We start from the raw sequence: 25290 nt of genomic DNA, 5'->3' as shown, positions 1-25290 counted from the left end.
GCATGCCGCAGACCGGTGCCGGTCCATGGACTGGGGGTTGGGGACCCTGATCTACAGGATCCATGGTATGGCCCAGCAATGGTATTAATGAAGAGCGGGGGGGGGAATTTTCAACTTACAAAAGTTGACTGAAAATTATTATTAGACTCTACTTAATAGTACCAAACTATTGGCTATTGGCAAGCCTGAATTAATTTGTTTGCAAAGTAAGATGTGTTACCTGAAGTGGATTTTTAAATTAGTTGAATTAAAATTAAATTAATTTTTTGCACATGGCACTTCTTCAGGCAAAGGATGTAGTGCAGATTTCCCGAGAACTCTCTGATGTGGTTGTATATTGCCGGGCTGTTCCATTCCAAAGCCTGTCTGATGCCCTGCTCCAGCAGAAGCCTGCAGAGATGTCATCATTCAGTGAGCGGAAAGCCAGGAAACTGATCAAAGATTCAGGTATGGGAGATTGATTTCTTTGGGATGTCAAGGGCTCTGATATGCTGACTTGCTTTGTGGCTTGGTCTGGCTCAAATCTTTTCCAGCTGGCTGCCTAAAGTATAATTGAGTCTTTTAAGGGTACAGTATAACCTGGACATTATTGATTGTGATAAAACAAGAGAGAACAATAGCTTTGTTCATACATAACACTAACTCTTAACCCCAAAGGTGCTTTTTCAAAAGGCAACTGGACTTTCTTTGTTTTTCCTTGAAGACATTTTGCTTCTCATCCAAGCTTCTTGATAAAGAAGAGAAACACCATCAGGCTTATTGGATGAGAAGCAAAATGTCTTCAAAGAAAAACAAAGAAAGTCCAGTTGCCTTTTGAAAAGCACCTTTTGGACAACCATGATCTGAATGACTGAGAATCTCCATAGATTAACTTCTAATGTGGTTAATTTGTTTTGAATATAGCATGAAATGTGAAATTATTTATTATGGCTTTGTATAGTGACATAGGCTATTATACCTTGTTCATCACACATTTTTTAAAAAAACATCTTACCATAACATGATCTGTGAACCAAAGGTAGTGAATAGGAGTATAGCTAATATACATATTCTGTAATTCATAGACACACACACATACATATACATACTTTTTGTAAAAGCTGTAGAAAGTAGGTGAACGTATTACAAAAGTCTTGACCTCCAGCCTAGTCTTATAGGTAGCCAGGTTTTAGAGACTGAGAAGGAGTGCCAGAATATAAACTGCAATATTGTAATAAGATACCCCAGTGCTCAAAAACATTCTATCTGGCAGAACATGGATATGTGAGTCAAGCAGGACAAGACTGATTGATTTATTCATGACCTTGTGTTCTAGCCACTTCCAGTTGGGATACAAGTAGTCGTCATTAAACATCCACTCATTCAACAACAAATTGAAGTTATTTTTTTAATTTATTCTTTTGTTGATTTTGAAATAGAAAAGAAATGAAAAAAGAACAAAAGACAAAAATAAAAATATATACATTGTCAAAGAACAAAGCAAAAAGTGCATTTTTTAAAAAAAAGTGAAGTAAAATGCAACAAAAATGCATTTATTATTGAAAAACATGTAAATGTTTAATACATTTATCTTTTTTAAAAACCTGCTTTGTACAAATGAGTTCCATATTCCATTATATTTGTAGGTACATGGTGGCAAGTGCAATAATTAACCTACAGACAATCTGCTGGTGCAATCTGGTCCTTATCTATTGAGTAAAAGGGACTATTCATTTATCTTTCCAATGCTTCAATATCAGTATTTTGCCATAGTAAGAGCATGGAGAATCCATTTTATGTTGTCCAGTTATCAAATTCAAGACTAAATATGTAATTCAGAAGAATATTATTTCCTGAACGTGTTAGCTTTTGTCACATACTTACATTTATATAGTCCACCACTTCTTCCCAAAACCTAGTATGTAAAGGAAATTGTAGAAACATCTGTTTTAAAACAACATTATCCTTACTACACCTTCAATAAATGCTGGCCTAGGCAAGCATTTCTTTTTCTTTTCTATATAGATGTAAAGGAGTTTAGGTATTATTTCTGTTGTTGTATAAGTTACAGTATAAGATCCATTGACACTGGTGATATGGACATTAAAACACCATTCCATTATTTAAGCAATATAGGAACGTCTAATTTTTTATTCCAGTCATTTCTTAGCATATGAATATCAAAATGATTTCTTGATAACCAATATCTATAGAAATTATGGAGGGGTTTTAGTTTAAAGGAATTAACAAGTTGTTCTAGTATCTTGGGTGTTTCAGAAGCTGAGAATACTGCTGTTGTTAGCAAATGTTGTTAGCAAATGTTATAACTGTAAATATTTCCATTGGGCTATATCATGTAGATGATATTTATTTCTTAACACACAATATGGTAAAAATCCACTCACATCATTTATCATTTGATTCAAGGTAAATATCCTCATTTCCATCCAATTTTTCCATATCATCTTCTTTTTTTTCAATTTCTAAGTTGGGTTTCTTCATAAAGTTAATTTAACGTGAGGAAAAAGGGTTGAACTTTTATCAGACATTCCATTCCATAGTTTTCTAATTGAGATAATTATTTCCAGAGATACTAGAATTTTAGTATATTCCGTCCAACCAGCCATGTTATACTCTATATGTATATTCCATAGTTGCCTACCTCTGAAAATTAATACCAATTGTTGGCTTCTGACATTTAATACTTGACAAAGGTAAACATGATGGGTTCCAGGTTAGGAAGAACAAATCCTCCCTCATTAACTGGCAATTATTTTTTCTGTAAAGATATTCGTATAATCAAAGAACCCCCACAGAGATTTTCTAAACCAAGAATTTATTTTATTATATACTATAATAGTTAAGATTTAGTCACTATTTAATCAATATCTGAAACTTCACTATATATTTTATTTGTAATTTTTATTATTGATTCAAAAGATTTATATAGCTTGCCCATCTTATAACCAATTCTAGGTGGCTCTTAATCAAAAATTAAAACAGCATAAAAGCAGCATTAAAACTATAAAAACTAAATCCATTAAAAATAAAAACCTGGAATTGGGTCAAACTTCTGATGTGCAGTCACCTCATCTTATCCCAGCACTTGAGATAAAAGCCAGCTTTAAAGCTTTATGAAAGGCTAAAAGTGTTGGAGACCTGCCAAACATCAAAGGTGAAAAGTGTTCTATAGGCAGGGACTGCCAGAGAAAAGATGGGCTTCCTAGCTACCATCAGATTTTAGGGGATATTTGGAGAAAGATATTCAAGGAAGTATTTGACTTGAGTGGTAGATGTTAGGAGAGTTATAGCTTTTGGTGTTATAGCTAGATAATTAATATATTTGGTAGAAATACAGAATTAATATTCCTTTGTTGTTGTTGTTGTTGTTGTTAGCTGCGAAGTCGACAGTATACAGCCTTGCCGGACTCCTTTCCCAATTTTGAACCAATCAGTGGTTCCGTGTCCAGTTCTCACTGTTGCTTCTTGACCCGCATATAGGTTTCTCAAGAGACCAATAAGATGGTCTGGTACTCCCATCTCTTTAAGAACTTGCCACAGTTTGTTATGATCCACACAATCAAAGGCTTTAGCATAGTCAATGAAGCAGAAGTAGATGTTTTTCTGGAACTCCCTAGCTTTCTCCATGATCCAGCGTATGTTGGCAATTTGATCTCTAGTTCCTCTGCCTCTTCGAAATCCTGCCTGCACTTCTGGTAGTTCTCGATCCACATACTGCTGAAGTCTAGCTTGTAGGATTTTAAGCATGACTTTACTAGCATGAGAAATGAGTGCAATGGTGCGATAGTTTGAACATTCTTTGGCACTGCCTTTCTTAGGAATTGGAATGTAAACTGATCTTTTCCAATCCTGTGGCCACTGTTGAGTTTTCCAAATTTGCTGGCAAATTGAGTGTAGCACTTTTACTGCATTGTCTTTTAAGATTTTGAATAGCTCAGCTGGAATACTGTCACCTCCACTAGCTTTGTTGTTGCTCAGCTTTTCTAAGGCCCACTTCACTTCACATTCTAGGATGTCTGGCTCGAGGTCAGTGACCACCTCATTGTGATTATCAGGGACGTTAAGCTCATTCTTGTATAGTTCTTCTGTGTAATTTTGCCACCTCTTCTTAATCTCTTCTGCCTCTGTTAGGTCCCTGCCATTTTGGTCCTTTATCATGCCCATTTTTGCATTAAACTTTCCCTTCATTTCTCCAATTTTCTTGAAAAGATCTCTGGTCCTCCCTATTCTATTGTTTTCTTCTATTTCTTTGCACTGTTCATTTAAGAAGGCATTCTTATCTCTTCTAGCTATTCTCTGGAATTCTGCATTCAATTGGGTGTATCTTTCTTTTTCTCCCTTGCCTTTCGCTTCCCTCCTTTCCTCAGCTATTTGCAAAGCTTCCTCAGACAGCCATTTTGCTTTCTTGCATTTCTTTTTCTTTGGGATGGTTTTGGTTGCTACCTGTTGTACAATGTCACGAACCTCTGTCCATAGTTCTTCAGGCACTCTGTCTATCAGATCTAATTCCTTAAATCTATTTGTCACCTCTACTGTATATTCAACAGGGATATGATTTAATTCATACCTGACTGGCCTAGTGCTTTTCCCTACTTTCTTCAGTTTAAGCCTAAACTTTGCAAGGAGAAGCTCATGGTCTGAGCCACAGTCAGCTCCTGGTCTTGTTTTTACTGACTGTATAGAGCTTCTCCATCTTTGGCTGCAGAGCATATAGTCAATCTGATTTCTGTGTTGACCATCTGGTGATGTCCATGTGTAGAGCCGTCTCTTGGGTTGTTGGAAAAGAGTGTTTGCTATGACCATCGTATTCTCTTGACAGAATTCTATCAGCCTGTGCCCTGCTTCATTTTGCACTCCAAGGCCAAACTTGCCTGTTATTCCAGTTATCTTTTGGCTTCCTACTTTAGCATTCCAATCCCCCATGATGATAAGAACATCATTTTTTGGTGTTAGTTCTATAAGGTGCTGTAGTGCTTCATAGAACTGGTCAATTTCATCCTCTTCAGCACTGGTGGTTGGGGCATAGACTTGGACTACTGTGATATTGAATGGTTTGCCTTGGATTCGAACTGAGATCATTCTGTCATTTTGAGGATTGTATCCCAGTATTGCTTTTCCTACTCTTTTATTGACTATGAAGGCTACTCCATTTCTTCTGAAGGATTCTTGCCCACAGTAGTATACCTGATGGTCATCTGAATTAAATTCACCCATTCCTGTCCATTTTAGTTCGCTGATACCTAAGATGTCAATGTTCAGTCTTGTCATCTCTTGTTTGACCACGTCCAGTTTTCCTTGATTCATGGATCTTACATTCCAGGTTCCTATGGAGAAAAAATCTTTACAGCATCGGACTTTCCTTTCACCACCAGACACATCCACAGCTGAGCGTCCTTTCGGCTTTGGCCCAGTCGCTTCATTCTTTCTGGCGCTACTAGTACTAGCCCTCTGCTCTTCCCCAGTAGCATATTGGACGCCTTCCGACCTGAGGGGCTCATCTTCCAGCGTCATATCGTTTTGCCTTTTGGTACTGTCCATAGGGTTTTCATGGCAAAGATACTGGAGTGGGTTGCCATTTCCTTCTCCAGTGGATCACGTTTTGTCAGAACTCTCTGCTATGACCTGTCCATCTTGGGTGGCCCTGCACGGCATAGCTCATAGCTTCATTGAATTACGCAAGCCCCTTCGCCACGACAAGGCAGTAATCCATGAAGGGGTAATATTCCTTAGATAGTCATTAAGTATTAATATTCCTTAAATGGATAGGTATTTTTCATCTATTTCATCTATAGGCATCAGTTCTTAGAGTAACTTACTATTTTGCTAAAATATTTTGCATCAACACTGGGATAGCAGTACAAGGTTTACAAATTTCTTTAAAAAAAGAATACCATCTGCAATAATACCAATTCAAGTACAGCAACCATCTGAACCATACGATGGTTCTGAATGGGTACTTGCAACGGGTCTTTGTAATTGCAGCTGATGCAGTGTCTCTGTGGACATGTGGTTTCGATCTTGTTAACCAGCACTCAGTTACAATGTTGCAATGTCCTATGGTAATGAAATTGGTATTTGCCACCTTTGTTGCTGGCTTTCAAGAAGCAACGTCATTGGGGAAGCCAGCAGTAGGTCACCAATAGTGATCATATGGCCATGGGATGTCATGACTATGTGGGATTTGCTTAATAACTGCAATTGGGAATGCTGGAACTGCCATCATAAGTTGTCATGGTGATGTGACATCTCACCTTATGACCACTTTGCTTAGCAACAGAGTTCTTGGTCCCAATTATCATTGATAAGCAAGATCTATCTGTAGTATTCCATCATTGTTAGGTGCATAGAAATCAACAGCAGGACCTCTTTCCTTCTTTTTGGTCTAAGGCTGGAAGTTTCTTTCCTTTCTGCAGGAAATCTTTTTGTCCGATACAACACCCGGTACCTCAGCCGTATCTACCCACTGGGTCTGAAGATGAACTCCTCCAACTACAACCCTCAAGAGATGTGGAATGTTGGCTGCCAGATTGGTAAGAGCAAAGAGGCATAACCCATGCCATGCATCTCATTCCTAATCACCTTCTCTCTCCCAGTCGCTCTCTCTGTTGGACTTGCTTTGATTTCACAAGTGAATCATAAGTTGGAGAAGCATTACCCACAACCTCAATAACTGAGCAGGAGAGATGGGTACTTCCCAGTAACTTGGAATCTCGAAACCTAGTCATCCTTGCTTTACCCTGAAAAATGAAAGTGGCTTGCGAGAGAAGCAGAGTTGAGGATGAGCAGTTCGGAGTGAGCTCAATCCATGATTGAGTGGCAGCTTACTCTGCCTTACAAAGGCAGACCACAACTGTGTTATTGTGGAACTCTGTTCTCCTTATGTTAATTAATCCCTTTGGCTGTGCAGCAGCAGCACTGCAGAGTAGCAGAGGCCAAGCCTGTAGCACATTATCTAGTGACCAGTGAGAATATCACGGATCACTTGGTGCATCTGGCATTGTGTAGATCTTTTCATGTTATTGTTTATTCACTGGAAAAAATTGTTTTAGGCAAAGAAAGAACACTGTCCATTGAGCCGAATAGGATGGGCAATGGTTGTTGGCTTGAGGTCACAGAGTTGAAGAAACTGACTCTGAGATCATTTGTATCTTAAGTAGATGCTCTGCTATTGAGCTGCACACCTCTCCTCGGGGTTTTAAAATAATGTGCAAAGTAAAAGCATTAAAATATTTTGTTCCATAGTACTTTCCTTCAGCAGCCTAGATATATTTTTGAACTAAATGTAATATGCGTTTCTTAGAGCAAATTAATAATCAAGAATGAAGGCAAATATATATATCCCAGGATCCTGCAAATTAATAAGGAATTAATAGGAGGGAGTATATTGAACACAGATATCCTTGTCTTTATTCTTCCCAGGTCTGGTCCTATTTTATTCCTCATTATTATTATTTTATTTATTTGTTAAATTTATTTGCCGCTTATCTTGTCATGAGGTTACTGTAGGTGGCTTACAATAATAAAAAGGAAGCAAATGAAAGGAGTGTAAAATAATGGAACCCAGAAAATAAACAGTGAAAAAGGAACACAATGAGAATACTCAAATATGATAACCCCAGGGCTTTTTTTCTCATAGAACGCTCAGAACGGCGTTCCGGCACCTTTTTTTTTGCAAAAAGAAAAAGAAAAAAAAAGCTCCCTCTCTTGGCTTTTGAAAGCCTATTGCAGTGATAGGCAATCTTGGCTCTTTTTTATGACTCGTGGACTTCAACTCCCAGAAATCCTGAGCCAGCCATGCTGAGGGGAAAGAGAGAGGTTTCCAAGCTGAGCCATGCAGGCTCAGGAATTCTGGCAGTTGAAATCCTTGAGTCATAAAAGAGCCAAGGTTGCCTACCCTGCACTAGAGGAGGACAATAAAATTATTTACAAGGTTACTTCTTTAGGAACTAAACTTTTAGAATCTAGAAACAGCTAATTCAAAAAAGCCAACAGGAAAGAACCTCACATTTTTCATCTGCTTCTGTCTTTTGGAAGGTAAAATTAGATAACAAAATAATCTATTTCCTATGTTAACATCTCTGCAATGAAATCAATAAAGGTAACAGGAAAGAAATGAGAAAGATTTTTCTCAATGTAATATGTCTAATTTAGCTGATGCTAGAAAAAAATAGTATCTTTTGTACACTCTTGAAAATTATTTTGAATCTATAACCATCTATTAAAACTAAACCACTTTAAATTAAACAATTCTTAAGAATGAAATATTCTTAAGTTCGACTTTACTTTTACTGTTTGGACTGTTGTGTGTTTTGAAAAATAGATTATTTAGAATCTAGTTATGTTGCACTTCAGTCTTTAAATAATTAACCTAGTATGTGCATAACAATATATGATGTTTTCCGTGGTGAGCTTAACATCAATAACAACATTTATTAAAAAGGCTAAAATAATTTCTGGTGGTATTATCTGTACATTAAAATTTTGTTTAGTCACAAGTAAGTAAGATATTATCTGCAAATAAAGATATTTATCTGCAATAAACAATTTAGGCTGCATTTACATCAGGGCTTTTCAACCTTTTTAGAAATTGTACCACGTTTAGGACATGACAATATTCAAGCACCGCCAGTGCTTAACAAGGTGTCAAAAACTTGATGACTAAAAAAAAAGAGGGGGTATTTTGGGTTTCATTGGTTAGATTCATTTATTGTTATAGAAATGGCTAGTTTATAATATTATAGAAAAGCAAAAAGTTGAGGTTCAGTGTTAATGCTTCCTTCTACTCATGTAACAGAGGAAGTCAGAAGTCAGTGTCTTCTCTTTTTCCCTTCTCCCCCTCACTTTTCCCTTTTTCTCTCACCCTTCGCTCGCAAAGCTCCCCCACTCACTCACACTTTGCTCACAAAGTGCCGCGGCGTGGCAACTGCGGGGAGGGGAATCCCCACAGCGGCTGTGGGGAGTGGAATCCCCGCAGCATGTGGCTCCAAGCTGCGGGGGCGGGGGTGCAAAGGACGGGTGGCAACGCCGTAGCAAGACACCGGCATTGCTCCCAGTGACAGCACCACTGAGTTCCGGCACCTTTTTTTTTTTTTAGAAAAAAAGCACTGGATAACCCAAATGATGAATAGAGAGAGAAGGAGAGGGAGAGGGCGGATGGGAGGTGAGAGGTGGAATCTGTCATCAATATAGCAGCCACCTCCAGTGTGGAACTGCTGCATTTGGTCCCCAGGCCAACTGGCAGAACCAGGTCTTTAGGCTCTTGGAGAAGAATAGGCGGGTGGGTGTAGATTTTACCTTAGGGGGTAATATGTTCCAAAGAGTGGGCACTGCAACACAGAAGGTTCTTCTAAATCTTGACAGAGTTTTTTGACTGATGGGATCCAAAGTAGACCCTCTCTGTTGGCACGAGGAGGATGGGCTTGTTCTAGTGGTTCATCAGGTAGCCTGGACCTATACTATTAATGGCTCCAAAAGTCATAACCAATATCTTGAACTGCACTTGGAAGCAGACCAATAACTGGTGGTGTTTGAGAAGCAGAGGTATAATCTGGGCCATCGCAGAGATCCCAAAGACTGCTCTCGCTGCCACACTTTGCACCAGGTGACAGTGCTTCTTAAGGTTTTTTTTGAATGTGCCGGTAGATACAAAGTTTTATAAAAGTGCACCATGATAATATTCCAGTTTTATGACCTTAATCACTTTTCTTTCTATGATCATGTTTTAGTGGCCCTGAATTTCCAGACACCAGGTGCTGAGATGGATTTGAATGATGGGCGCTTTTTGGTGAATGGCTGCTGTGGCTATGTGCTGAAACCTGCTTTCTTACGCAATAACCAGAGTAATTTTGACCCCAAGGTTCCCATTCATAGGAGTGGCCAGCACCCCATTGCCCTCACTATCAAGGTATAGTAGGATGTAAGATGCACATATGTTCTTTGAATAGCTGGCTATATGTATTTAGGTGCATATAAATGGAAAGTAGAATGGATGGAACAGTAGACTTAACAAGAAATGTCACTGCATAAATCCTAATACTTGGCTTTACAGTCATGACCATAATTAAATGTACTACCATTTCCGGGTTCTACAGAACCTGAAACATGCATACCTTTAATATAAAATACTTTTATTTAAAAGCCAAGCATAAAAGAGCTTCCAGAAGATCTTTTTATTGTAAAGGGATACTTTACAATACTCTATTAATAGAATTTTGGAGAAGAGCACCCAGATGATGCCACCTTTTTACTTGTAACAATCATTCTCTATTTTATTATGATTTTGAACATAGACCTGCCTTTAGGAGCCTAAAGCAGCATGTATTTGCTTCCCTCATTGTATCTTATAACTCTGTAAGATAGTTTGGTTGAAAACCATTTAAATTCTGAGTTTTTTTCTTCTTTTTAGAATTTCCCCCCTCTTTGCTATGTTTTACTGTGGTTGGTGTCAGACTTCAATATTTCTGATGGAATATATTACCATGCAGCCCGGATGTATATATTAAATTATGGAAAATAGCTTTGCATCATTTTCAGAGACTGCAGACTTCTGTTTTTTTTGGAAGACATTAATTCCTGGGTACAGAATTTTAATTTGATGATAGCTATGAGCAAATAGCCCTCATTAAAGTTCAAAAGAGGATGAGGCTTCTTTACTTTCATTATCTGTATTAAAAATGGCATTGTGGCAAATATGTAGTTTTGCAAGCCCCTTGCCAAAATTCTCTTTTCTACTGAACAATTATAAGTGTAGGAGCCCTCTCTCTTTTCTGTTTGTTTGCATTTGGCCATTCTAGCCATAATTCAACCAATGGAAATTAATACTGATTTTAGGATTTACTAATTAATATATTCAGCCATGTATATTGTTTGTTTGTTTTTAAGAGTTGCCAAGAATGCATAAATGATTATTATTTATTTTATTTATTTATTTTAATCCCATTTATATCCCGCCCTTCTCCGAAGACTCAGGGCGGCTTACAATCTAAGCACAAATCAAATGTGCTTAGCAATAGCCTTCATTCTATGTATATGCCTGCTTATTGGGGCTTTCGCCTCCCCCTAAGCGGCATTATTACAAAGTCAGCTTATTGCCCCCAACAATCTGGGTCCTCATTTTATGATTTTTTTTCTCTTTTCAGGTGATTACAGCTCAGCAACTTCCCAAACTAAATAAAGAGAAGAGTTCTTCCATTGTTGATCCTTTTGTACGAATTGAGATTCATGGAATTCCTGCAGACTGCTGCAAGAAACAAACTGAATATCGGTTAAATAATGGTGAGACAAAGTCTAGGAATGAAAACAATAAGAACAGGGGCAGAAAAATCTATGGGTATCCAAACGTTATTGGTTGTATTGGATCCACCCAGCATGATGAATAGTCATGAATTGTGGACAGTTAGTTCACCAGCATCTAACAGACCATGATTTCCTTGTCCCAGCTATTGAACTAGAGGAGGAACAAAGCTACAATTTTAAGAAAATCTCAGGGTTAGTTCTTATAATTCCCGTATAAAAGGAAACATGAGTTGTAAGTCTGAAGAAGTCCTCTGGGCATGCTTTTTTCATTCGACCTTTAATCAGTGGAACAACTTAACAGCCACAGGGTTGTTATAAGAAACACGCTTATTCTGAGTTGGCTTCTCCATACACATGCTTTTGCCATGCTTTCTTCCTATCCTCCCTGCTCTGAAAACCTTGGTTATCTGCATGGAATGTCTTGTGCTGACCTAACATGTAAAGCACTTCTTCTACACAGGAAGACCTAAAGCTATCTCCAAATTTTCAGTGACTTGACATAATAGTATTGTGAGGGCATGCTCTCAGCAAGGAGTAAGTAGAGTGAGCATCTTTGTGCTGGGATAAGAAAATTGTGTGGATCTTTCAGATTCTTCATTGATCCTTTTCCTTTCAACAGAATTAGGAGAAGATTATTGCAGGTGAATGTTTAGCTAGGTACAGGATAAGGCAACATCTTATATCCACCCAAGGTAGTATTTGCATTTATTAAAATCACATCATCTGTTGAATGCAAACATTTTGTCAAAAATAAATTGTATTTGAACTTGAAAATTTGTAAATAAGACTAGATAGTGGAGAAAAAAGGTCAAAGTCAAAATTTAAATTTGCTAGATTTAAAGCAGTTCTTAGTATATGTTTTACTGGAATTTGGCTGTAACAAAGCATCTCCATACTATTTCTCTCTTGAACTTCTACTTCTTGGATTTTTCCTGTGCAGGATTCAATCCATGTTGGAATGAGACGTTGACGTTTCAGATACAAGTTCCAGACCTGGCACTGGTGCGCTTTGTAGTAGAAGATTATGATACAACTTCATCAAATGATTTTGTGGGACAGTTTACATTACCATTGCCCAGCATTAGGGAAGGTGAGTGTTTTTCTTCCAGAATCAAGAAAGCTTAAGTAGAAGAGACTAATGGTAATCCTAGAAGTAGCAGAAATTCTATACAATTTTTGTTTAATTGGTTTTAGTTCTGATTTAGTGGACTTTTACATCTGTTGGCTAGATCCACCACCCTAAAGTACCAGCCCTGATGAGCTCTACATAGAAGTTTGCCTGTAGAATAAATTTGTGAAGTGAATTTAACAAATGGCACAAAGCAAGATGTTTCAAAGGAATTTTCAGTATTAAAGTGCTCCAACAATTACCTTTCAGACATCTTAGGATCAGAGGCTGCAGAATTTGCAAATTGCTGCATTTGGTATGACTCCCAGAGACATCAGATTGCAGATTTATTTAGATTATTCTGTGATTTATATTACCTCAGAACTGGCTATGAGCTGCATGACAGCAATAGCACTTAGACTTATATGCCACTTCATAGTGCTTTACAGCCCTCTCTAAGCGGTTTACAGTATCAGCATATTGCCGCAAAAAATCTGGGCCCTCATTTTACCGACCATGGAGGGGTGAGTCAACTGAGCGGGTGAGGATTGAACCCCTGGTAGTCAGCAGAATTAGCCTGCAATACTGCATTCCAACCACTAATAATCCATGAGTTTATATAACAGAAAAGGTCATGTAGAAGAAATATATGCTAGTTAGTGAGCACCATAGACCTGTTCTCAGAGATCCTCTTGTAACTTTCTCTTCAGGCTACCGGCATATCCATTTGCTTTCCAGGGATGGTACATCCCTATCTCCAGCTACACTTTTTGTACACGTTAGATGCAGGAAGATGTGAAAACTATAATAAAGGTTCGATTTGGAAAATGTGAAAGTGGATTGAGAAGGTCCAATCAGCCCTCAGAATGGATGAATAGCTGTGCTAATTCTGGATGCCACCTACTGCTAAAGCAAATAAGGTCGGAAGCAGAGAAGAACCAAGCGTTGCAGCCAGAAGATCCAGACTGAGAGAAGAGCATGATGTCAATCCTCACTTGAATATTCAAGTTATTGTATTAGGGTCATAATGTAAGATTCTTCATGTAGTTGAAGCCAAAAGCTAATTAACCTAAAGATTCCTAGAATGCTTTCCTACACAGGATTTTAATCTAAATATTCCACCTTATTCTCTTCTTTGTAGTGCCCTGCAAAAATACACACTGGGGGTAGATGTTTTCTTGTGTTATTTTTTATTCACAATAGAGGAAGCCTAATGAAAATACGTATTATGGTATCTTGCAAACTTGGGCTGGGTCCATTGAAATCTAAGGATTTGAGATAGGTGGACTTGTGACCAAGATTAAAGAGTGAAGGTGCTGTGACCTTTTTTTAGTAAATGTGACCCACAAACTGAACAAGAAATTTGAGCTAGCCCAACTGATCTGGAATCTGAGTATGTGCATGTTGACAGGCCAGAATGGAGATTGGGCATGAATCTGGATCTTTATTTGTTCAGGAAATAAACTACTTCATGTAGCATATAACTTAGGTTATTTTAAAGATCATATTACAAATAATGAACAGTAGATGGGACCTTTTAACAGAAGATTGTTGAATTTAATTACAAGCCAGGAATATCATAGATATATGAAAATTCTGCACCCCACTTCATCTACTTAGCTTTTCCTGACACTCCCAAGACTATTTTAATGAGATTTAAATACTATTCTCTTGAAGGAGCTTGACAAAATTAGTATTAACTTGCTTTTCAAAAAATATGTATTTGTATGGCTTTTATTCTGGATGAACACTAATAATTATTCTTAGGTTTATTTTGATATTTCACATAGATTGATATAAGGAAAATATGAGTACTCCTATACATTCTCAGACTCATTTGTGGAGAAATATACTTTTAGAAATTACATTCGAAGCAGTGCATTATTTTTCCCTTAGAACATTTTATTGTGAGCTATAAAAAAAATCACCAGAGCGTTAAGGATGAAATTATTTTTCCTATATTATTTCTCCTAGTGAATTTGAAACAACTATATATAGCTTTAGAGCATTTAATCTTTCAGCACAAATTAATATCAGCTGTTGGCAGCTAGTGGCTGTTAGCTATTGCTAGTTAAACTGTCACAATGCATCTCAAAGGATTTTACACTACAGTCTTACATTATCCTACTGCTACTGGGAGCCATCAAGTTCATCGTGGCCTCTCAATATTACTTTTTACATGATTGTTCTTGTGATGAATAAGTGTGGGAACACACACACACACAAGCTGTTTTGCATTACTAGAGGAAAGGCAGTCTATAACAATAATTTAGTGAGCTTTTGTTCCAAGTGAGCAGTATTTTGTTGGTTAGCTGCGAAGTCGTGTCCGACCCATCGCGACCCTATGGACAACGTTCCTCCAGGCCTTCCTGTCCTCTACCATCTTCTGGAGTCCATTTAAGCTCACGCCTTCTGCTTCAGTGACTCCATCCAGCCACCTCATTCTCTGTCGTTCCCTTCTTCTATTGCCCTCAATCTTTCCCAGCATTAGGCTCTTCTCCAGTGAGTCCTTCCTTTTCATTAGGTGGCCAAGATATTTGAATTTCAACTTCATGAGCAGTTATAAGAGTATAGTTTTAACTGATTTTTTTATTTTTCATAATTTACTGCAGCTTAGATTAGATAAATCCATTGGAAAATTTATAGTATGCACCCAGCTTCACAGCAAATATTAAGATGCCATAAAAGGAAATAGTAATAACTCATTTGGTGTGTTTTTCAAAGCATTTCAAATAGTATATCTTATAAAATAGCTTATTTATAATTTGCAAGAGTTTCTTGAAAGAGCTGGCTCACTATTCATAATTTAGTGACTAAGCAACTTCTGAACATTTAGTTTTTATCATACAACCTCAATACAATGCAAGGTATTTCCCAAGCACTCAAAAAGAAGCCAAATGAATCTGAGAACTGAGTTTGGATAGAACAAGAAGGGTATGTAATTATTTTAGCACTACTTATGATTATTTTCAGTGAAGCTTCAAGTAAAATTCTTTAATGATTATTCTCACCACACCCAGATTTTTAGCAAAAATATCTGACGCCATCAAGAGGCCTGGCCGGCTACTGCTCCTATTTCACTTATGGCTCAGCAGATTCTCCTTTGGATTTGCCCCCCTTCCGATGTTTCTAGGCACATTTCCAAACTATGACCATTTCCTTCCCATGTTCCTTCTTACAACTAGATCCACCTCATGAGGCCTCAGCCGCTTGCTCTCTTGCAGGTTATAATTACTACTTCTAGGCAGGGGAAGGCTTGTTTACTACAGTACTTTGGAGATATCTCTTAAAAACTTCTAACTTGTGATGGAAAATCTGGGGCCTCAGTCCTGACATAGCGAGGAAGAGCTAGACTAAGGAACTAGTTCAGACCTATTGTTAGACAAGTTCAAATTTTCTTTATGGGTGTACTTTGGGCTGCTATCAAAAGTGTGAGGCTCAGTTTTCCATATTTTTCTCCTATAGTATTTGTAAAAATAAATAATGGGCATATCCTTACCTTATGGAACAGAGAGAAGGAAAGATGACCAACCAATGGTAACATCTTATCATGCAACATGCATTTCAATCTCTTGGCAACAATACAGGATGCAAAAGACAACATAGGGCAACAGGTGGTGGTGGGTGGGTCTGAATAGCAGCTATGCATAACTTGTATTATAGAAACCTATTGTTGCAATTTTCAAAAACTAGTCTAAATTGGCCTCCCACCCAAGCAATGAGATTGGCCTTGAGTCAAATCCCAACTTTACTGAAACACTGTGTGACTTTATGAAACAAAGTTCAAATGTGAACAGAGAAGCAATCCATGTTTCTTGAGATTTTCAGAGGAAGATGGGTTATAAGTGTAGAAATTAATAAAAATAGTTTTTCCTGGACATTTCTAGATTTTCCTGTAGAATAGATTGCGACCAAGTGATCAAACGGCTAATTTTCTGAACTGGATTTAAATAGTTGATACACGAGGAAGTCTATGTGTGTTTAATTCTGTATGTTCTGTGATATTTAGCACTAGACAAAGTTCACTTTTGAGTTTAGCATTTTTGATGAATGCAGTTTACAAATCCAGACCTGGCCCCTCTATGCATAGAAGCACTGACGTGTTCGTTGTCCTACCCCTCTTCTCCAGTGGAAAGACCCCTATGAACCTAAACACCTTCTAGAATTTGATTTTTGTGTGTGTGTGTGTGCATGTATGTATTTTTACAAAATTAAATTCTAGAAGAGACTGTTGTTTGTAATGTATTTAATAAGTAAAATAACATTTTATTTTAGCAAAAGATCTAGTCAGAGAAATAGTCAAGTTATATGGAACACCCAAACAACAAAAAGGGTAAAGCTGTTGTTGTGAGGAATTCTGAGGGATCAATTCCTTTAATGTGTGTGAAATTTGGGCAATATTGATTGGGATTAATTTGTATTTTTATATTCTTCTGGCTTGTATAAACAAATTTAGCCACAAGGTGTTTGTTTTGTTTTTGAAAAGTAAGTAAGATCATAAATACAGATTTCCCCCTAAAATCCAAATTTCCTTAGGCTGTGTACAAATAAAACCTTTTCTCCCATTTGTCAAAACATGTTTGAAAGATGCTAAGTACTTTGTAATGCAAGTATAGCTGAAATATATTTTAGGGAGAAAGCCACTCACATTTTAATGTGCAAACGCATAAGTCAAAACTCATCTTCTGGTCACAAAATTTATTCAAATTGTAAACTTTATACCAAGGCAATAGCACCTTGACCAAGGTGTATAGCTGAAGCCTGTTATTTTTTTCTTACAGAAATTGGGAAGCAAGCCTAAATCTTAAAGGGAAAAATGTTCCCACATATTATTTTTCTTCAACTGGCATGTCTGTCCTATAGAAACATAATTTTATAGCTATTTATTAATAAGAGAGATTTATCAATCTGAGATGTTTGTGGCATTTTATCACAATGTCACTTAAGATTCTATACCTATATAGTAAGGAAAAAAGTCAAGCATTAAATTAGATGTTTGCTCAAACCCAATTATCCTTGTTCTTGCAGGCTAACCCATCAATTAAATTATATAACCCTACCAATCTATACTTTAGAAATACCTGCTTCCTTATATAAAACTCTTCAAATTTTATTGTCGTTTCTCACATAAACAGCATAATTTTGAAGGCAACTTTCTTACCATGTCACAGGATTAAGAATTATCCATTCTTAATAGACTTCCTACTCTTTATGTCACTTTTAATTGTAAGTTATGAGAACAGGAGAATCAGCCTATATTATGTAAATAGTTTATGAGAATGTCATTCTCCTAATCACTGCATATGAAATTATTGAATCACTCAATTGGCTGGATGGAAGGAGGTCTAAAATACAGGGTCTGAAAAAGTGAATAGTAACTTTCAGGCATGTGGGTAGAATGATGCTAAGAAGTAATGATTTGCTGTTTTGTCCAATGTTTTGGCAATGGATTCATGTCAGTCATGCTTGAACATATTGGAAAGATCTTGAGTGCATCCTATCCATACAAGAACTTATACAGTGAGATTGTACTTGCACTAATGTTCAGCTAGCACATTATTTCTGGTCCTGTATTTATGCCCTACCCTAAAGACTATTGTATTGCAATAATTATTACTTGTATTTTTAGAATGCAAGCTAGCTAAAAGTTTTAATTAATATTTATGCATTAAATGTGCTTATTTTTAAAGATGGGATGCTGTAATTGGATCTTTGATGAATATTACATTCTCAAGTTCTTCCTCATGAAGCGTAGAAGGGACAAAAAGGGTTGTTATGCATTTCTCACATTCAACAAATGCTACAAAGGGATCCCAACATGCAGAAGAGACCTGGGACTCCAAAGTTATCATTGACATGGTTCACATCCAGAACTGTAACAGAAATGAAAATAAAACTACAATAACCAAACAAAAATGCTAGAATTTGGTCTTCCAAAGTGTGTACTGCTGCTGGATTCAGCAGCAGTTCTGCAATGTAAGCGGATATTAGAATGAAGTGCTCAAAGCCTAGAGAAGAAACAATTTTCATTCCAATGAAAGCAAGAACATTGTTTTCTATGTTTCCCATATCATATATGGGAATAATTAAATCCAAAAAAAGTTACCGGAGAATTTTCCATAATATATAAAATGCAACTTGGACACTTAGCAAAGGCAGAGAGATCATACTGAAGTTTTATCACTTCTACTGTCACTGTGAAAATTAAGCTAACTATGCAAATAGGATTTTTTTTAAAGTGTAGATCTCTTTCACTAACTGAAAGGAATGATACAAGAAATGTGCAGGTTTTTGGAGAAAATATATTTTTCCACAAGATTTCCAAAATGCCTTTTTCTCCAAAGCAGAGGGCAGTATATAAGTCTTGAATTAGGCATTCTGTGCTATATTGTTTATTATACTTTATCTGCTAACCATCACATACCATATTTTTCCGTCTATAAAATGCACCTTTGTATAAGATGCTCTGGCAGGCGAGTTTCTCTGCGCCAAACAGCTGAGCCGGCAAATCCGGAAGTTTGGCCAGCTGACAATCTTGCCCCCTCCCCACTCCCGTTAGTGGCAAGTGCACAGGGGCTTGACACCTGCATCAGGCAGCATGGCAAACCCACACAGGTATGCCCTGGGGCTACAGAGGTTACCATTATTTTTCCATGTATAAGACGCACCTGATTTTTGAACAGGGTGTTGGCAGGAAAAAAAATACCATCTTATACATGGAAAAATACGGTAGATGATGTTTTTTTTTAAAGTCATATAGTTAGATGGGGCTCCTTTATCACTGTATTTTCCCTGAAGTACTGTAAAAAAAATCTATAATTACAGGCATTTCATTATGCCAATAAACTAATCTGCAAGATAAAGTAACCTTGATTTACACAGCATGATCAAAGCGTTTCACTGAAAAAATGAGAAGATATTAACCTTTTTAGTCACATACTAATCATCTTTTGGAAGATTTTTTTTTTTTAGTTTTTGTTGTCATATCGTATTGTGACATAATAGTTCAAAATAGTGCACTGGAAAGAAGGCCCTTCAGATGTTACTGAACTACAAATCTCAGCCCTCATCATGATATTAAATCCCTCCCCCACCAATTACAATTTCTTGGAAGAAACTGGAGAATTTCCCCAACAGAACCAAGTATGGATTCCATAAACTAAAAGCCACAAACTGTACATTTGGTTATTCAAACGTTATACTATAGATTTATTAGTGCACATCCAGGGAACAATAGCTGGGATTCATACCCCATTCCACCATGAAGTAAAGATCATCATTAAAATAGCCCTTTGGTTTTTAAAAGAAAGTTGTCTTAACAAGGGATTGGAATTAAAAAGGCCATAGCGCTATGTAAAAATTGAAAACGGTTTAAAACTTCCATTAACTAGGCCAATCATGTACTGTACCTCATAATCATTTTTGCATCACAAAGAGGGAATATGCCTCTTTTGGGAAGAGGGAAAGCACTGTACTCTTCTGATGGAAATCCAAAGAGCCAAATTTGGGGTCTTTTTTTTTTTTTTGCAAAAATCATCATAATAAGCCATCAGGCAATTAATATTTCTTTGAACAATAATTCTAAGATTAAAAAGCTATGCTTCCTGATGTTAACACCCCATTTTCCACTTCAGATGAACAGCAATCGTTAAAATATAGAATATATAATATAATTTTTATTATTCACCCGTTAACTCCAAAATATGCCAATTGTAAAATTGTGAGCTAGTTCTCAGCAGTTACATTCCCTTGATCATGTTGTGTGAGGGGCAGGGGAAAAGGCCATGAGATGGCAGAAATACACTGGTCTGCTCCATGGCACGTGATACAATCATCAGAAATGTCAGGTCACATTGCCAATGCAGTGGCCAGCAGCTCCTCCCCAGGATTCTGTCACTTCCATGGAACTCTGAACCATGAGGACGGCAGTTCCATGCTGGCAATTGGCCCAGCCTTCAGTTTCCGCCTGCCCTTCTTCGGAGAAAATTGATTATTGCAGCACCAAGCCAACCTATGGAAAACGTTCAAGATGAAAGGAAGGGTTAACAATTATTTCCGTTCTTTGGACTCAGCAGGTCCACCCTGCTCTATACTCAAGCAGATTGTCTTTTGAGTACTGAAAAGGCTGGCCTTTAATATTTTTTCAGATTTTACTTATGCATAATAGCTAAAAACTGAGGAGGGAAGATTATTTTTCCCCCAGATTTACTCCAAAGAAAGTCTTAATTTGAGACCCCTTCACAAAGATCAGAGGTAAAAATCAATAAATAAACAGGCAGATATCCTGCTTATTCTGCAAATTTTTTTTAAATTTTAATTCCATTTATATCCCGCCCTTCTCCGAAGACTCAGGGAGGCTTACAAGCTTAGCAGTAGCCTTCATTCTATGTATGTGCCTGCTTATTAGGGCTTTCACACACACCCCCAAGCGGCATTATTACAAAGTCAGCTTAATTGCCCCCAACAATCTGGGTCCTCATTTTACCTACCTCGGAAGGATGGAAGGCTGAGTCAACCTTGAGCCTGGTGGGATGCGAACCTGCACTAATTGCAGGCAGCTGGTATTACTTAAGGAGGCATTAGCCCACTGCTCCATCCCAAGCCTCACTAAAATCATTGCTAAACATTTTTCCTTCCAGCAAACGTGTTCATGTGAAAACCAAACTTACACGTGTGTATCTCAGCATTATTCAATAATCTACAGTGAGGGGAAAAATTATTTGATGATCTGCTGATTTTGTACATTTGCTCACTGACAAAGAAATGATCAGTCTCTTATTAGGTATACTACCAGAAAAAATTGATAAGTAAAGTGTATATTTAGCATTGCATGTACTAACAGCAGCGAGGATTGTATTTGCTCAGCATTGGAACAACAAAGAAATACCACTAGATGAAGAGATAATCAAGAAGATATTGGACTGTGCTGAAATGGACAGACTTACATTGAAGATCAAAGAGAGAAAATACAGAATATTTTCAAACATGGAATTTATTTTATCAATGGTTGAAAAAAGGGGTAGAGAGTAAGAATGTAACTTGTATTATTAAGGAAACAAATTAACCCAGATAATATGATGTTTATTAAGCATTAATCAAATGTAATAATAGAAAATATAAAAAAATGAAAAAAAAAGAAAAGAAATGATCAATCTATAATTTTGATGGTAGGTTTAACAGTGAGAGACAGAATAACAAAAAAATTCCAGAAAAACACATTTCAAAAAAATTATAAATTGATTTGCGTTTTAATGAGTGAAATACATATTTGATCCCCTATCAATCATCAAGATTTCTGGCTCCCAGGTGTCTTATACAGGTAACGAGCTAAGATTAGGAGCACCCTCTTAAAGGAGTGCTCCTAATCTCAGCTTGTTACCTGTATAAAAGGCATCTGTCCACAGAAGCAATCAATCAATCAGATTCCAAATTCTCCACCATGGCCAAGACCAAAGAGCTGTCCAAGGATGTCAGGGACAAGATTGTAGACCTACAAAAGGCTGGAATGGGCTACAAGTCTATCACCAAGCAGCTTGGTGAGAAGGTGACAACAGTTGGTGCGATTATTCACAAATGGAAGAAACACAAAATAACTGTCAATCTCCCTCGGTCTGGGACTCCATGAAAAATCTCACCTCATGGAGTTTCAATGATCATGAGAACAGAGAGAAACCAGCCCAGAACTACCCAGAGGATCTTGTCAATGATCTTGAGGCAGCTGGGATCATAGTCACCAAGAAAACAATTGGTAAGACACTAGGCCATGAAGAACTGAAATCCTGCAGTGCCCGCAAGGTCCCCCTGCTCAAGAAAGCACATGTACAGGCCCATCTGAAGTTTTCCAATGAACATCTGAATGATTCAGAGAACTGGGTGAAAGTCTTGGGGTCAGATGAGACCAAAATTGAGCTCTTTGGCATCAACTCAACTTGCCGTATTTGGAGGAGGAATGATGCCTATGACCCCAAGAACACTATCCCTCCCACTGTCAAACATGGAGGTGGAAACATTATGCTTTGGGGGTGTTTTTCTGCTAAGGGGACAGGACAACTTCACTACATTAAAGGGATGATAGACAGGGCCATGTACTGTCAAATAAATCCTGGTTGAGAACCTCCTTCCCTCAGCCAGGGCATTGAAAATGGGTGGTGGATGGGTATTACAGCTTGACAATGACCAAAACACACGGCCCAGGCCACAAAGGAGTGGCTCAAAAAGAAGCACATTAAGATCCTGGAGTGGCTTAGCCAATCTCCAGACCTTAACTGCATAGAAAATCCGTGGAGGGAGCTGAAGGTTCGAGCTGCCAAACGTCAGCCTCAAAATCTTAATGACTTGGAGAGGATCTGCAAAGAGAAGTGGGACAAAATCCCTCCTGAGATGTGTGCAAACCTGGTGGCCAGCTGCAAGAAACTTCTGACCTCTGTGATTGCCAACAAGGGTTTTGCCACCAAGTACTAAGTCATGTTTTGCAAAGGGGTCAAATACTTATTTCACTTATTAAAATGCAAATCAATTTGTAACTTTTTTGAAATCTGTTTTTCTGGGGGTTTTTGTTGTTATTCTGTCTCTCACTGTTAAAATAAACCTACCATTAAAATTATAGACTCATCATTTCTTTGTCAGTGGGCAAACATACAAAATCAGCAGGGGATCAAATAATTTCCCCCCTCACTGTAGGTCCAAAGAAGTAATGGATTGGGGCATGCATATTGTACTGGTTGGGATTTCCTTAAATCAACCATATCTCAAATCAATGCAGATGAATGCAAAACCCTAATACATACACGGATATTATATATGAACTGCCTAAAGACTATACCAAGAAAGTCTGGAGCAGGATAAAAAAATCCTTATTCCTACTGAATTTAAATGTCTGTAAATTAAAGCTTTCCACTGCATAACATACAAATCATTTCCCCACACAGCATTCTTTCTTTTACTTATACATATTCACACAGAGAAATTGTTGTGGGATTGGGCTCAGCAAGCATAAACTTAAGCAACTTACCCTGTAGTAAAATAACTAATTTCCATCAGCATTACTCCCACATAACACACAAAAGCTGCTGCTGTGCTATTGAACTGTTTTTCCTTTTCTCTTTTACTTCCTGGGGCAGCAGGAGGGGGGGGGACTTTTGTATTCAGAATATAAGAAGAAAGAAATCCATGTATGCTTATTCTGTAGCAAGTCCCAAGATATATGAGCCTTACTGCTTAGCACTTCTAGTTCTGTTCATTCATTGCACTAAGTGTTCTCTTGTTCTTGCAAGATATTAAAAAGAGCACACAGCTAATATGCTGATCTGAATTTGCAATGAAAGCGATGCAGGAGGTTTTTTCACTTCTTTTCCACTCTTGCTTTCATTTGCATCTTTTGCCCACATTCATTCACCTGCTTTCAAACAAACTTCCTCTGCTACCATATTCTCAGCAACAAAAGAACACCTGGGATAGTGCTTCTCTCTTTTTTTAATCCTATTTATATCCCGCCCTTCTCCGAAGACTCACGGCGGCTTACAATCTAAAGCACAAATCAATGTGCTTAGCAATAGCCTTCATTCTATGTATATGCCTGCTTATTAGGGCTTTCGGCCCCATCTCAAGTGGCATTATTACAAAGTCGAGCTTATTGCCCCCAACAATCTGGGTCCTCATTTTACCTACCTCGGAAGGATGGAAGGCTGAGTCAACCTTGAGCCTGGTGGGATGCGAACCTGCACTAATTGCAGGCAGCTGGTGTTACTTAAGGAGGCATTAGCCCACTGCTCCACCAAGGCTCTTCTCCTCTTCTCTTCTTCTCTTACTTATGCTTCAATCACTCACTTTTATTATTTGAATCTCCCACAAAACTGCTGGCTTTCAACATGTTCCTATAGTATTCCATTTTCAGCAAATTTAAGACTCCTCCTAGCTCTTTCGTGATTTTGAGGTAATTAAAGTAAGTAAATAAGCTATGTTCCTTGGGATTACATTGCAGCTGTCATACCTGTCCTTTCTGCGTCTCAATCTGCGTAACAATTTGGAAGGTTTATGGATAGCTTTTCATGTCATTTGTCTAACCACATACAAGAGGCAGAATTTGACCCACCTTTTCTGGTCCCATGCTGGGACATTTCCAATTGTAGAAGTAATACTGCAAGTTTCCATCACCAATTCCAAATTTCAGCTTTTCCAGGAAGGTCTTGTTTTCCATAAGATCCAGTGCATTGAATACATCAAAACCCTTCTGCAAAAAGAGGCAGTTAAAAGAATATTTGGTGGGTATATAGAGATACCTTGTAACTCCATGGTATTAAGGAGAAACACGTTTTGCTCAATTGTACTAACTTCATTTAAATGAGCTAATTTCATTTTTTTTAAAAAAAATCAAGTAGTGAGCAGTCTGCATTTTCCTTCAACTCTCAATCTCTCTAAGAGAGATTGATTGTGTTAACTTCTTTTTCCTAAATGCTAGAGCATTTAGAAGCAAACCAAGAGAGAAACGTACCAATTTGGCCAGTATGAGAGCATCATTCATGAGGTCAATAAGCGGTGTTTTGGTGTGGACATTGTAGAAAGAATAGGCTGCCTTCAAACTCTTGTGTGTAGGATGGTTCATAATGGTGGAGGGCAATGTGTAGAAACTCAAGAAATCTGTCACCTTTCCATCAGTATTCTGGTGAAAACAATTAGATTCTTTAGAATTAACTTTTTTTCAGCTTCAATCAGAGGAAAACAATTGTAACATTAGCACCATCATCAGCTATTATGCCTGTTCTCCACAATTTAGCATAGTAAGGAAATTTCTATGGCATTTCCGCCCTTTCCGTATGTAATTCTAGCTTAGATATGAAACATAATGAATAGGAAATCAGGCAGAAGAGTTCTGTGTACTTCAGACCGCA

General features: G+C 37.6%; 2 protein-coding genes across 6 annotated transcripts in view; one reads left to right on the top strand and one right to left on the bottom strand.

Moving 5' to 3' along the window:
- Window positions 1-25290, top strand: part of PLCD3 (phospholipase C delta 3) — a 250539-nt gene that overhangs the window by 69695 nt on the left and 155554 nt on the right. Inside the window, exons 11-16 of one of the 2 annotated variants that reach the window (XR_014494095.1) lie at window positions 288-447; window positions 6414-6530; window positions 9726-9904; window positions 11139-11274; window positions 12236-12385; window positions 13114-16584. Coding sequence is in view for 1 of the 2 variants with exons in the window: in XM_083376305.1 (XP_083232431.1) it covers window positions 288-447; window positions 6414-6530; window positions 9726-9904; window positions 11139-11274; window positions 12236-12385; window positions 13114-13202 (831 nt within the window). In the remaining variant the exon portion in view is untranslated. Of the gene's footprint in view, window positions 1-287; window positions 448-6413; window positions 6531-9725; window positions 9905-11138; window positions 11275-12235; window positions 12386-13113; window positions 19937-25290 lie in introns of those variants that run through there. The other variant, XM_083376305.1, reaches the window with a different exon arrangement.
- Window positions 20058-25290, bottom strand: part of NMT1 (N-myristoyltransferase 1) — a 33677-nt gene continuing 28444 nt past the window's right edge. For all 4 annotated transcript variants that reach the window (XM_083376311.1, XM_083376310.1, XM_083376312.1 and 1 more), the window contains 3 exons: window positions 24894-25061; window positions 24495-24632; window positions 20058-20414 (listed from right to left, as the gene is read on the bottom strand). In XM_083376311.1, coding sequence (XP_083232437.1) covers window positions 20394-20414; window positions 24495-24632; window positions 24894-25061 — 327 coding nt within the window. In that variant the 3' untranslated portion in view covers window positions 20058-20393. The remainder of the gene's footprint in view (window positions 20415-24494; window positions 24633-24893; window positions 25062-25290) is intronic.

Source organism: Vipera ursinii (genome assembly GCF_947247035.1).
Source record: "Vipera ursinii genome assembly, chromosome: Z".
In the NCBI taxonomy this organism is placed as follows: Eukaryota; Metazoa; Chordata; class Lepidosauria; order Squamata; family Viperidae; genus Vipera; species Vipera ursinii.
Note: the sequence above shows the minus strand (reverse complement) of the source record. Positions and strands in the feature narration are given on the sequence as shown.